This window comes from Ambystoma mexicanum, chromosome 7p, assembly GCF_040938575.1.
Source record: "Ambystoma mexicanum isolate Mex_15411 chromosome 7p, UKY_AmexF1_1, whole genome shotgun sequence".
NCBI classification, from domain to species: domain Eukaryota; kingdom Metazoa; phylum Chordata; class Amphibia; order Caudata; family Ambystomatidae; genus Ambystoma; species Ambystoma mexicanum.
The window spans coordinates 536,260,347-536,274,882 of record NC_090939.1 but is presented as its reverse complement, the minus strand read 5'-3'; the positions used below and the strand labels follow the sequence as shown (position 1 = coordinate 536,274,882).

At 45.2% G+C, this 14,536-nt stretch overlaps 1 protein-coding gene across 3 annotated transcripts in view; it reads left to right on the top strand.

Annotated features, from left to right (window-relative positions):
* The window catches only part of ABHD13 (abhydrolase domain containing 13), a 128,994-nt gene extending 115,889 nt beyond the window's left edge, over positions 1-13,105 (top strand). For all 3 annotated transcript variants that reach the window (XM_069636569.1, XM_069636571.1, XM_069636570.1), the window contains one exon: positions 11,693-13,105. In XM_069636569.1, coding sequence (XP_069492670.1) covers positions 11,728-12,741 — 1,014 coding nt within the window. In that variant the 5' untranslated portion in view covers positions 11,693-11,727 and the 3' untranslated portion in view covers positions 12,742-13,105. The remainder of the gene's footprint in view (positions 1-11,692) is intronic.
* The last annotated feature ends 1,431 nt before the right edge of the window (positions 13,106-14,536 follow it).

Below are 14,536 nucleotides of genomic sequence, written 5' to 3'. Positions count from 1 at the left end.
GGTGAACCCCCTTGCTATCTCCGTCCCGGCTGGCCCTGGGCTCTTGACCCTGCACCTCTGCTCTTACGGAGTGATATTGCAATGTCCTCCATTCCCCTACCTATATTCTCTTTTCCTCCCCATACTCTGTCTGTCTGGGCTTACTTCCTGGAGTGCCAAGAGTCTTCTCCTCATCTTTGCTCCCCTGTGAATCCTCGTCTGACCCCATGGTCCAGATGCTATCATCAGTGTCCCCTTCTCTGCCTTCATGAAAGCTGAGTCTCCTCAATGTTGTCTTCCTGCTGTTTTCCCCTTGTTCGATCTATGGCTTCGGTCTCCCCCTCACCAAGGGCTTAGCACTTGTCTGCCTATGGAGCAACCATGCTGCTTCTCCTGCTCCTATAGAGTTCCCCTATGCTCCTTCGTATACCTTCCCCATCATCTAAACGTGGCAAGTCCATCTTAATTTCTACCGCTTACGAAAAGTGTCTTTTTCTGCTCTCATCTCTATCGGCTCACTTCTGCGCTCCTCTTTCCCTGCTTCGGTATTCTTTTTTAACGAGCCGGTCGACTTTTTTTCTTCTAACCTCCTTTACTCCTTTTATTTGCAGTTGCCTTTCCTGCTCTTCTGCTTTTCTCCTTGCGATATCTTCTAGCTCTGTTTTTTTTGTCTCCCTTTCTCTTTTGCTTCTGTTCGCTCCCTTTCTTTTCAGTCTTTCACTTTCTTCCTTCTCTTCCTGTGTACTTCCTCCATTATCTTTGCCCATTCTTTAGCTTCTTCCTCCTTGTCTTTACTACTCGTCAATTCATTCCCACTGTGCGCTGTCTCGCTGGCTGGTTTCCCATCCAGTTTAAGCAATATCTGTCTGTCTATCAATTCATTTGACACCACCGATTCTTGGCCTTCATTAAGCCCTGTTTTCCCCCCCCCCAAGTCATTCTCATTTAGCTTAGCTTGCATTTTGCTGAGCTCCCTACATTCACTGCTAATGTCTTGCACGGTTTTACTCGCTTGCTTTGCACAATCAGGTGCGCTTTTGCCACTATATACTGTAGGTACGAAAGTAGGATTGGTGTATCCCGCTGCTGCCTTTTAATTCTTTCATGGGATAAAACCCCCTTGCTTTCCTCTGCTGTGTCTACGTCAGCTGTTTGAGCAGGGGTAGGGGGAGCCGAGGGCTGTTAGTCCGCAGTGTCTTGTTGGCTCAGCATCCAATGCTGCCGAACCGAGTCCCCTTCCTCATCCTTAAACATTTTCCATAATTCTAATCGGTTGCTCAATTTATTCTCCTTGTATGCTGTCTGCAAATAAGTGACCTTTTGTTGCTGCACACATTTGGAAAAACTTCCATCTTTGAGCCATTGCTGTGCCAACTTGCCCTCTGTGTCGCAAGTCCATTCTGCGCTATGCTTGCGTATTTTGTCTTTATACCATGGGAGGAATTTGCATTTGTGTGAAAAGGTGGATCACTCATTTCGTTACCTTTTTATATTACACTTTATCAATACTTACTTGACCTCAAATCGGGATTTCGACACATCCATTTTTGAATCAATACAATATAGCAAATCTTTTCTCTAGCCTTTTCTGGCTCACCACCAAAAATCGCAGGCATACTCCGCGCACAGCCCCTCTTGCGACTTTCCCCACCCTGAAGGCTCAAAGTGCAACTCGGCTTGTAAGCTTCTCAAGGGCCGCCCAAATGGCACAACACTGATTTTTTCCAATCACATTCGGCAAACTACCCACCAAGTTTTACCTCGTCCTGTACACTAAGCTCTATTGAGCAACTTCACCGGTGACGTTGCCACTACCGTAGAGGATGAGAGGATGAAGTTTCAATACTTGATCTTTCAATAGATTGCCCACTTATAACTTGCCCCCTAGTGGTAGCCTGACCTCTAGTGGTAGCCGTAGAGTATTACATGATTTGCTTTCGAAAGTCAAAAAGGGATGTCGACTGGGCTTGTCAGTAATACTATCCCTAGTGTGACATGCACTGTACCCATGATCCTTCACGCGTCAAGGTCCTCAGGTTTTTTTTTTTTAAAATCAAGTTGCCAAGTTCCTTCAGGCTAATGCTTTTTATTAGTAAAGATTAGACTTTTTCTTTGCTTTCGACTGCCGTAACAACGCAAGATCTATGGTTTTCGAAGAGGGATCCATTGTCTACGACGACTGCCATACTGTCTCGACGACCCTGACTGCAGCCTACACAGGCCTCTCCGGGCCTTGGCCCTTCACAGTAGAGGGAGTGGGGGAGGGTAATAACTTCCCTTTAGAGAATGTCTATTCCTTCCCTATTTTCCCCGTTTCCATGCTGCCATCACCCTGTATTATGGACAGAACACCTTTTTAAATTCTAACCTTCCTGGAACGGGAAGTTCCCCTGGATGGACACACACAAGGTGTGGAGAAAAGAAAATGGGCGAACCCTCTTTTTTAGGGGGCCTGACTCGAGAGGGTTGAGAAGTATACAGATACGTGGGGGTAGAGTCAAAGGCTTCCCAAGCCAATAGCGTGACAGGAGGTCGCTATAGCCTTGCAAAAGGAGCTAGATAACTGCTAACTCAGAACAAAGAATCACCGTGGATGAATAAAACATTATAAATTTATTAAACAGGAAGACATTTTTGTGCCATAATCTGGCATATATGCATACATTAAATCTGCATTGTGAAGGATTAGTATACAGTGGTGACAGTCTATTTTATGTGTTGTTTTATATCACAACACATTGACGTTGTCGACACTTAAGTTTGTGTTTCTGGTTCGGTTGATAGCTGACAAGGGCAGAAGCTGATAGAGATGGAAAAGCGCTGCACTGAAAATACCGAACTGTCTTCAGGACTTGGAGGTCGAGTTCAGACCGGATGAATGAGTGAGATGTCGTCCTATGGTAAAAGAGGCTGTGTTAAAAACGGTGAGAATAGAGTATCCACTAATGGTGAGAAGGGCAAGGCAAACGGACCTACCGTGTGGACGTTGATAGGCGCCATGGCTGTTTGAGTGAATAGCGGCTGCTGGAGTTAGCGGCCGGGGGGGGACGATCTGCAAATGTCAGAGGCCCCAGTCTAAGTAAAAGAAGGTCAAAAAATTGATACGAAATAATCATAAGGCAGTGGCTACAACAAGGACTAACTCGTGCTGCTATGTCCAGTGAGCGGCCGTGACTCAGAGTTTGTAGATGAGGAGTGCTCGAGTCAACAAGTGAGTGGGAGTTGCAGTACTGATAATTAGTGGGGAGTCCGTGACTGCGTGGTGCTGGGATATGCAGGTGGTGTACAGAGGTACCTAGCCTAAGTACAGAGGACAAAACCACGAGTGAAACGTTGGGATATGGTTGTGACCAGAGAAGGTGGTACCAGCAGCGCGGGGAATTACGGATCTTACCTGTACGTGAGACAGGAAAAAGAGCTGTGTCACTGCTGTCGGTTGCGCTGGACTGACTGCGCATGTCAGGAGTTTAAAACGAGGCCGTAGTGCCTGCAGGGACTGCGCATGCGTCTGGGGATAGTGTAAGGGGTGGGAGCAGTCGCACTGAATGCGTCGGTATGCACGTATATTTAGGTCATGTGTATATTGGTGCGTGCACTGAAAGAGTCATGAATTGATCATGGGCGAAAAAATTAATTAATATTGGCACCATTTGCAACATGCATTATTATTCCATGAAATATCCATGAGGAAATCAAGTTAAAGGCTATTGATTCATCTTTTTCTGGCACTTGTCTGTGATTTACTGCAACCCATGACTCCTTTCATTACTGTTGTATAGTCATGTCCTTAATTTACCAGCACAGAAACGATACAGAAATTTTGAACTGTTTTTTCTGGTAACTATGTTATTGATGACTCACGTCGCTTTACTGCAACACATGTTTTGTAATTTTGCAGTGCCAGCATTGTATGTAACATGTACCTAGCGACTCGACAATATTCGCTCAATAGCCTTTAACTTGATTTCCTCATGGATATTTCATGGAATAATAATGCATGTTGCAAATGGTGCCAATATTAATTAATTTTTTCGCCCATGATCAATTCATGACTCTTTCAGTGCACGCACCAATATACACATGACCTAAATATACGTGCATACCGACGCATTCAGTGCGACTGCTCCCACCCCTTACACTATCCCCAGACGCATGCGCAGTCCCTGCAGGCACTACGGCCTCGTTTTAAACTCCTGACATGCGCAGTCAGTCCAGCGCAACCGACAGCAGTGACACAGCTCTTTTTCCTGTCTCACGTACAGGTAAGATCCGTAATTCCCCGCGCTGCTGGTACCACCTTCTCTGGTCACAACCATATCCCAACGTTTCACTCGTGGTTTTGTCCTCTGTACTTAGGCTAGGTACCTCTGTACACCACCTGCATATCCCAGCACCACGCAGTCACGGACTCCCCACTAATTATCAGTACTGCAACTCCCACTCACTTGTTGACTCGAGCACTCCTCATCTACAAACTCTGAGTCACGGCCGCTCACTGGACATAGCAGCACGAGTTAGTCCTTGTTGTAGCCACTGCCTTATGATTATTTCGTATCAATTTTTTGACCTTCTTTTACTTAGACTGGGGCCTCTGACATTTGCAGATCGTCCCCCCCCGGCCGCTAACTCCAGCAGCCGCTATTCACTCAAACAGCCATGGCGCCTATCAACGTCCACACGGTAGGTCCGTTTGCCTTGCCCTTCTCACCATTAGTGGATACTCTATTCTCACCGTTTTTAACACAGCCTCTTTTACCATAGGACGACATCTCACTCATTCATCCGGTCTGAACTCGACCTCCAAGTCCTGAAGACAGTTCGGTATTTTCAGTGCAGCGCTTTTCCATCTCTATCAGCTTCTGCCCTTGTCAGCTATCAACCGAACCAGAAACACAAACTTAAGTGTCGACAACGTCAATGTGTTGTGATATAAAACAACACATAAAATAGACTGTCACCACTGTATACTAATCCTTCACAATGCAGATTTAATGTATGCATATATGCCAGATTATGGCACAAAAATGTCTTCCTGTTTAATAAATTTATAATGTTTTATTCATCCACGGTGATTCTTTGTTCTGAGTTAGCAGTTATCTAGCTCCTTTTGCAAGGCTATAGCGACCTCCTGTCACGCTATTGGCTTGGGAAGCCTTTGACTCTACCCCCACGTATCTGCACACACAAGGTGTGCAATCACTGACTTCCCAGAGACCACGCTGCAAAACATTGCAAATCTTGTATATTGTTTCGGCCGAAAACTTTAAAGGACTGTAAAACTAAATGCGGGCCCATCACGCCATGCAGGCTGAAGCTGCTATTGACATGGAGGCAGCATCCACCGATTTCACTGTGTCGGCATATTAAGTGACAACGAGAGTGGTGGGGACCCGCTTGGTTCCCTCGTGCGAGCCCCCGACTCATTAAGCAGGCCGACAGTCCTGATGTGGAGAAGACACCCGGCGGCTCAAGCACTCACAGTGCACACCACGCAGAACACATGTCCCATGGCTGACAGTTGACCATTCTGGCAAACGTGGTGTCGAAGGGAAGGTCCTCCAAACGTCCCTGTCCTCTGGGCCATTGCGCTCACCGCATGACAGGCTCCCAAAATAGACAGCCAAATCGGTTTCCGACACTGCAAATAAATCTGGTCATGTTTTGGGCACCTGAGAAGACTCATTGATGGCCCCCTCCACTTCCTCGAAAATCTGGGAACTAATTAATCATATGCTGGACACATTTTTAAAGTCCAAATCGTCAATCTGAATCTTCAGCCCTACAACAAAATCATCTACTTCCCCGGCCAGGGACCCTTCTCTCCCGAAAAACACTCTTTCAAGGGCCCTGCTTTACAAACAGCCTTCTTCTATAGAGAATACCCCTCAATTATAAGACACCCCTGTTTTCTCAGTGCACCTTAGTTTCACTAAATGGACCACCAAATGTTTTGACAGGATAATGCAGAGCAATGTCATACTTTGTAGACTTTCTTGACCGCCACCATCATCAACTTTCTAGCCTTAAGGGGCCCTCCACAAAAGAATGCAATCAAAGATCAACCAGCTGCCAAAAAAGCCCAGTTAGACACCTTGCAGCCCAGCACCTCACTAGATGCTTCTCAGGATGTATATTGACACATCAGGCTCTCAAGATCTGGTTCGCCAGAAGATAAAGGGGACCAATATAAATGGGGATCAGTACGACGATGACTACTTCTATATCATCCAGTCTCCTGACCATCATGACCAGCCTGTAGACAACCAGCTCCAGTACAATGAGCTCCTCCTAGAGGCTACAGAAAATTTCAGAATTGATACACAGGAAGCCCAGGTGGATAACAACTTTGTGGAGGACATCCTTGGGGACACAAAGCCTGCATCACAATTTGTCCACCTCATGCAGTCTGTTCAGAGGCTCATTCAACCTTCCCCACTTAGACCTGACCATCTTCTCAATACTGGGGTTAACTGCCCTTGTAAGGTTAGGAGTGACCCCTTATACATCGGGGGTCGATTAAAACCTGACTCTCTCGTCGTAACCACCACATGAAAGCGATGGCGGGCACATCTCGAGCCTCCACTGAGGCCCCTCCTGATAAGGAGAGTAAAAAGATCTATACATTAGGCAGGAAAGTAACACCACCCTCTAAGCAAGTTATCATTGTTGTAAGTGGTACGAAATGCTTCAGCAGATTGAAACAGTCCCCTAGCCCATACAATCACAGCTCTTAAACACAGTAGCAAAGGGTAAACAAGTCGCCAACTGCATCCTAAAGAATAACCTGAATGCTGCCTATAATGCTGGACGTATATAGCAGAGGGGACTCCATTAAATGGCATGCTTGGCTAACACAATTTGCTTTTCCGCTCTGAACACAAGCCACCCTATTCATTATGCCTATTGAACCGAACGCCCAGTTTGGTAAGGCGGTTGAGGTTGCCCTTAAAAGTGCAAAAGAGGGGTACGACACACTAAACCCTCTTGGACAACTAACACACTCTTTGTACAAAGAGGTGCTTTCAACTCGAGGTGTTTTTGGGGACAATATTCTCGATGCGCCTCAAATTACAGACAAGGTCGCCAAAGTTCATCTTGGGGTTCCTCACAAGGACAATCCTCTTGGAATTTTCAAAAAAGGTCTAGAGGCAGAGCCTCCTCGGCCAGAGGCTCCACCCCCCAAAACTTTGTTGCAGGGTCGCAGAGAGACCATTGGCCCTTGAAACAAATTATCCCCACGAGGAAGGTGAATCTGGGTTGGTCAGAATGTGTCCTCTCATCCCTGGGACACTGGACACTTACCAGACCGAGTGTACGTTTTCAAGGCAATGTGAATGAACATAGAGGTGCAAAGTGTTCCCTGATCTTGCAATCTCTGATCACCTAAGCCTTGGAGAGTGCAGTCAGTTAACCGCTCGTAGGCAACACTTGTAGCCTTTTTCCCCTTCTGGTTCCATGGGAACAGTCCTCTTTGTCTACCTTGCTTGAATGGACATTGTCCTGTCCGGCTGGTTCACGTGTGTGGAGACCACACAATTAAGCTAGCCTGCTTGTAATTTTTTTTCTGAAGGTGGCTCATTGTCTTGGTAACTGGGACTTTTCCATCTCCACTTGTCCTTGCTCTCCTCTGGCTGCAGTGATCATGTCTGTTTTTCCCTGTACTCTAAGCCTGTCTCCACTGCCGTCCATTTCAGAGACCTATAGCTTCTATATCATTTCCTAACGCCTCTCCATGTTATTAGCAGTCAAGCATGTGCAAGCTAAATATATGAACTCTTTGCATCTTGCGCTTCCAGCTTTGGCAAAGGATATAAATATAAAGAGATATGAATGTGTGGCTGTCCTCTACCTACCTGAGTCATAAGCATGTGCTTCGTTCCTATATGCAATAAACGAGTGCATGTTTGTGTAACTTCATGGATGGATAATCTATACTTCATGTATAATGTACTTAATGTATCTACTTCGTGATGTCGGTGATGATGTCATTGATGTCTGGCTTCAGTCAGTTGACTTGCTTAGTCAATCTTATTTCCATATCGTCCAAGTCATCGATTGGGTATGGTCTGAACAGCTGTCTGATAACGCCTTTCACCCCTGTGATCCAAAGTTCCTGGTGATGGGCCTAGAAGTGAGGCACATTTGCTTCTCTGACTTTGTGCTGATGGTTGTGTGGGGGGGGGGGGGGGGTGAAGGTTAGATTTGCCTCCCCTGCACCCCCCCTCCACCCCCCCCCCCCCTCCTCCCCCCCCCCCCCCTCCTCCTCCTCCTCCTCCCTCATCCTCCTCCCTCATCTACAGGCTCCTCCAAGAGACACGTAGCTGTAATGTGAGCAGACTTAAAACAAGGGACTTCTCGCTGCAATTCTTTTCTGCTTATCGTCTTAAGACGCAGGGAGTGGGTATTCTGATTGGGACGAGGCTGGATTTTCAGGCTCACGGAACCAGAGAGGATAAAAAAGGGAAGTTTGTTTGTGAAAGGGCTGCTGGGAGGCATCAGTCACCCTGGCAGTGGTGTATGCTCCTTACACAGGGTAGGACAAGTTGCTTAGCACAATGCTGGGGATCTTGTGGTGTTCTCGGAGGGTCACATTATTCTAGGGGGGAGATTTTAATCTACCTATGGATCCCAACTGGGACGATTCCAAAAGGGATTACTGGGGAGATACACAGCCTTCAGCGGCACACTGTGAAAGCTTCTCTCCTGATGGATCCAAGGCAGCTTTCCCACACGCAAGAGCAGGACTACGCCGCCTTTTCGCACTCGCATCATGTCTATTCGAGGATCGACTACTTTTGGGTTGGGGCGGGCCTGACTCCTTAAATCAGTTGTAGAAAAAGGTACCATTTGATTTCTTTGAGCATGCCCCTGTCATCATGCATTGCTCTCCCTACGGATAGCTGGGTCCACAGGGGCTGGAGGCTCAACCATGCCCTACTGAACGTTAAGGTGGTGATGGAAGAGGTTTGCTGAGGCGATTGCTGAATATTTTCTGATGAATCAGCTGGGACAGGTTCAGGAGTACGCTTGCTGGGATTCAATTGAGGCTTATATTGGAGGAGTAATCATCTTTGATGAAGCACCGAAGGAGGGACAGGTCGCACTCATTGAGCTGGACATTAAGGATAGAGAGGAGGGATACAGGGAGGCTGGGTCGAGAAAGGCGTTTCTAGCTTTACAGGTGGTGCAGAGGCTAGTGAATATGATGGTGGCATCTAGGCGAGGGCGGGGAAGATTCTAGCGTGGAAACTGAAGCATAGGGTTATCTAGGGTGGTGCTGGGGGGAATCCGGTATGAAGCAGGCAACATGTTAGATGGGACTCCTGAGTTACCAAAGGGCTTTGATGCGTTCCTTCGGGATATATACACGTCAGAATCCCCTCAGTGGGAGGCTATTGAAAGTTTCCTGAGTCTGTGCCCAATGCCACGTCTATCCACAGAGCAAAGGGACCAGCTAGAAAGGGGAATTAATAAGGAAGAAATACTGCAGGCAGTTTCCTCCATGAATGTGGCTGGAGCCCCAGGCTTGATGCTCTCCCTTTTGGCCACCTTTTAAAACGTACTCTGGGAAGTTACTGGAACCTCTCAGAGTTCTATTCAATTAAAAGTTCAAACTGGGCGTCTCGTCGCGGTCCATGGGGGGAGGCGAGGATCACCCTGATAGCAAAGCACATCCTTCAGGCATATAGCGTTTTTGAACACTGACATAAAGATAAATGCCAAGATTTTAGCACTGAGGTTGGAGAAGGTTCCCCCACTCTTGATAGCAGAGGACCAAGCAGGGTTTGTGAAGGGGCGCCAGGGAGCTGACAGTTTGGAAAAGTTGTAGATCTTGTATATATGGCCCGCCGCATAGGGATGCAAGCCATTCTCTTGCAGATAGATGCTGAAAAAGTGTTTGATTGTGTGGAATTGCCGGTCCTCTGGGAGGTTTCTCTGCAGGTCAAAAATGGGGGGGAGGGGCAAAGGGGATGCAGAAGGACCTTCCTAGGAGCAGTCTTTGCGTTGTATTCTTGCCCCACAGTGCCAGTGATGGTCAATGGGGCTCTATTGAAGGGATTTACGCTGTCCAAGGGTGCCCCCTTTAACCCTGTTCGCTCTTGCGGTGGAGTCACTGACAATACGGATAAGGGAAGAGGAGGCCCTTCCTGGCATTCCCTATGGTGCGGGGAGAGTCTCTCAAAATCGCTGTTTAGCAGATGTGATCCTAACCCTGACAAATGCAGAATTATCTATTCCCAAGCTGTTTGATTCTTGAAGCTTTTCAGCCGGTGTTGCGTTTTAAGGTTAACCTTAGCAAGAGTGCGATTATGAATATCGACTACAGGGCTGAAGTTATTAATGTCTTGAAGTGGGGTGCCCCCTTCGTCTGGGCCACCCAGAGGCTGAAATACCTGGGGATCTATTACCCTGCGATGTGAGGACATTTACCGGGTATAACTACGCCACCTTACTTACAAATGTTTTAATTGATCTTAGATCTTGGGGCTTGAAAGCAATTTCTTGGTACGAGAGGATGGCCACTATTAAGATGAATGTTCTTCCCAGGTTGTTTTACCATTTTCAAGTGCTCCCGGTTATGGTCCCAGCTTATAGCTTAGCGACCTTGCCGGTGGAGATCATTTATTTTGTTTGGGTGGGAAGGAAGGCCGGCCCGTATTTCCAAAGCTGTCCTTTTAGGCCAATGGTAAAGGGGGGCTGGGGCTATGGTGCTCCCGAACATAGTTATTTTTGGGCAGCCCAACTTAAGACTCTGAGGGACTGGTTTGACACTGGTTCGACCAAGGCATGGCAGTGGCTTGAGAAAGATGCAGCAGGCATATCCCTCTGATAACTACCATGGATGCCAAAGAGTGATAGGCCTGTGTATGAACTTCCAGCGGCGGGTACGGGACTCACAGTGGGTAAATGGAGGCTATCCACATTCCCCTCCCACCCCCGTAATAAAACGAATTATCAGCCGCCTATATGGGTACCACTCTCTCTAACTGGAGGGCGGGGGCTGCTTCTAAGAGGCATGTTTGAGCAGGGGTAGGTTTACTCCTTTTCCTCTCGCAAGGTGGCCTTCGGGTGGGAGAAAGAGATGGGTATCAGTATTGGCAGATTTGGCATTGGGAAATTCAGACCCTTAAGCGGCAGGCAGCGATTAGACCTCTCATGAGTTTTGAGAAGTTAATATTCTCTAGGACCTATATGGGCGGTGTGGGGGGAACCTATAGGGTTTGGAAGGGGCTTAAGGTGGTTAGATAGAATCTCTTGTAGTTTAGGTATGTTATAGTTCACTTTATGTTGGTCCACATTGTGCATATTCTCCCTCCGGTTCAGGAGGCTTTACAGTGGCTGATTTGTTATAGCATTAACAAAAGTGTCATGAAACAAAAAAAGTAAAAGGAGGAGATGCACATACTGGGTAGAACATTAGTGCTTTTTAGATCAGTTTGTCTTTTATTCAAGGTTTCCCATTAAGGCTAGCTGGCAGTTCTGCTGGCAAAAATTGACTTGAAACAAGGCTTTCATGTTGAGAAAATCCTGTGTATGTAAACAAAAACACTACTAGAATGTTACAACCTTTTTGCACTGGAAAAAAACATTCAAAATATATTTTAGAAAAGGTTTTGTGCTAGATCAAAGTCTGCATTTACTGTGACTTGTGACAATAAAAGATCAATATTGAAAAATGATTTTATTTTTAACGCTGTCTTTCTTTTTGCAGGCGTCTGATGGAATAAATTTATTCTGAACTTTGCAATGGAAAAGTCATGGAAACTGTGGGCACTTGCAGAACGATGGCTGTTCGCCTTAGCTTCTTGGTCATGGGCTCTCTGCCGCGTGTCTCTGCTTCCTTTGATATTGACATTTAATATGTATGGAGGCGTACTGTTGCTTTTATTAATTTTTGTATCCATAGCGGGTATCCTATACAAATTCCAAGATGTGTTGCTATATTTTCCAGAACAGCCCTCTTCTTCACGTCTTTATGTTCCTATGCCTACTGGTATACCACATGAAAACATCTTCATTAAGACCAAGGATGGCATTGTTCTCAATCTACTTCTGTTAAGATATGTTGGGGATTCCCCGGGTTATTCTCCAACTGTCATTTACTTTCATGGCAATGCTGGAAACATTGGTCACAGATTACCAAATGCTTTGCTAATGTTGGTTAACCTAAAAGTTAACCTGCTTTTAGTCGACTACAGGGGCTATGGAAAAAGTGATGGCGAAGCCAGCGAAGAAGGACTTTATCTTGACTCTGAAGCTGTACTAGATTATGTGATGACTCGACCAGACATTGACAAAACAAAAATAATCCTTTTTGGACGTTCTTTGGGCGGAGCTGTGGCCGTTCATCTAGCCTCTGAAAATTCCCACAGGATTGCTGCTGTAATGATGGAGAACACATTTCTCAGTATCCCTCACATGGCCAGTACTTTGTTTTCTTTCTTTCCAATGAGATATCTTCCTTTATGGTGCTACAAAAATAAGTTTCTGTCATATAGAAAAATATTGCAATGCAGAATGCCTTCCCTGTTCATTTCTGGTCTGTCTGACCAACTAATTCCTCCAGTAATGATGAAGCAGCTTTATGAACTGTCCCCATCTCGGACTAAGAGGCTGGCCATATTCCCAGATGGAACTCACAATGACACTTGGCAATGTCAGGGCTACTTCACTGCTCTGGAACAATTCATCAAGGAAGTAGTAAACAGCCAGTTGCCTGAAGAAATGGCAAAAACCTCATCTAATGTTACAATCATATAATGCTTGACATTTTTCTCCTCCATTGGAAAGTGCACATTAACTTCTGACATTGATGAATGAATGTCATGTTTAAAATTGGGTCTGTCACATCTTTAAAAAGTAAAATGACAATTATAAAAACCATTTTATATTTGTTGGAAATTCAAGAGTGCTTTTCTGACATGTTAACAACTTTACTGATTTTAACCCTACATGATTTTTGGCCTCTGTTGCCCTAGTCCATTTTTTCATTGAAGGGAAAAGGGTATTTTGTTTTGAGCCATGGAGTTTAGTCTCCAAAGTCTAGGAAATCGCACAACATTGTTTAATGTGTTTAAACATTGGGTAATAGAAAACCATTCAATAAAGTCAGTTCGTTTCAGCACACTTAACTCCTGTATTTAAAGATTATGCGCATGGCAGTATTTTCTTGTGCTATTAAATCAATGTACATATCAATAACCTGTACAAGATATTTTTCTAGTACAAGTGCTAAATCTGGCCGTGTCGGTATTGTTTCGAAGAGTAATCAGCTAAATGTACAATGTGTTCCAGTTGTTCCCTTCAAGACTGTTTTCAATTGTAAATTACCCTCAGAAGAATGTAGTTGAAATGCATTTTTTTTTATAGCATGTCAACATGGCAGTGTATAAGGAGGTGCTTTTGTGTAAATATTGTTTATTAATTAATGTGAGATATAGCCATGATCACGTTGGAGCACATTTTGAGTTCAATAAGGGTTTATGACCTACGCTTCTTATTAACATCCTATATGATGGAGTTTCTTTCACGTTCTTTAACATTTATTTTATCTTCCAACAACAATTCTGGACAGGGCTGGAATGATTAAACATGTAAAATGAACCTTAGATTGAAATAGAATTTCATGGAAATGTTTTAATAATGTTTTATTAATCTTCAATTATTACCTAAATGTTTAGGAGTGTTCTAGCTTGAACTAGTATTTTCGATGTTGCTTCTGGGACACTTATTACTCCTAAATCCCATGCTCTTTTATCCATACTTATGGGACAGTCCCTCCTCCAGGGAAGAGACCAGGGTATTTGAATTGGTGTTACACAGACTTGCAGAGTCATGTAGACCCCATCGGTCAGTTATAGGGGCATATTGCAATTCAGAAGCTGCCTTTTTTTCGAATCTGGTCGTTCTGCCTAATTTCAACAGTTTATGCCATCGCTTTCCTCCTAGAAAGCCTCTCCACCCTCAATGGGGTCTCATCTGGTGCTTCTAGCAATCAGACAATGTTTGGAATGGTTAAAGACTAATAAGTACATAAAGTTGGTTACTTTGGAAGACTGCCTTTTGTGTGGGACGAGTAATAGAAATGCAGGCTCTCTCGGCTGTGGAGCCCGTTGTAGGGTTTCATAAGGACAAAGTGGTGTTTTGGGAACTCCTTCATTCGTTTTTACGGTGGTATCAGAGTTCCCCTCAAAAGAAGAGATCTAGATATCTACTGTGAAGAGCAGAGGGCCCTGCACTGTTTGCATGCATGTAAGGCCCTCTGTTTATTAAGGAATGTATTGGTCCTTTTGGTCACCTTTTTGGGGTACTAGGATTGCAAAGCCCCCCAATGTTTCTACAAAACACTTTAAACACATGGCTCTTTCAACAATACCTGACGGATTAATAAAAATCCCCCCCCCTCCCATTTTACTACTGTATATAATGCCAGTGTTGCCACCTTCTTGTAAAATGCTCCGCTGCTGTTCATCTAATTTCACGCTATATAGAACTTGAGGTGAACTTCCACCGATGGCTACTAGGTGGCGTTGTGGGATGTGTGACTTCGCTCAAA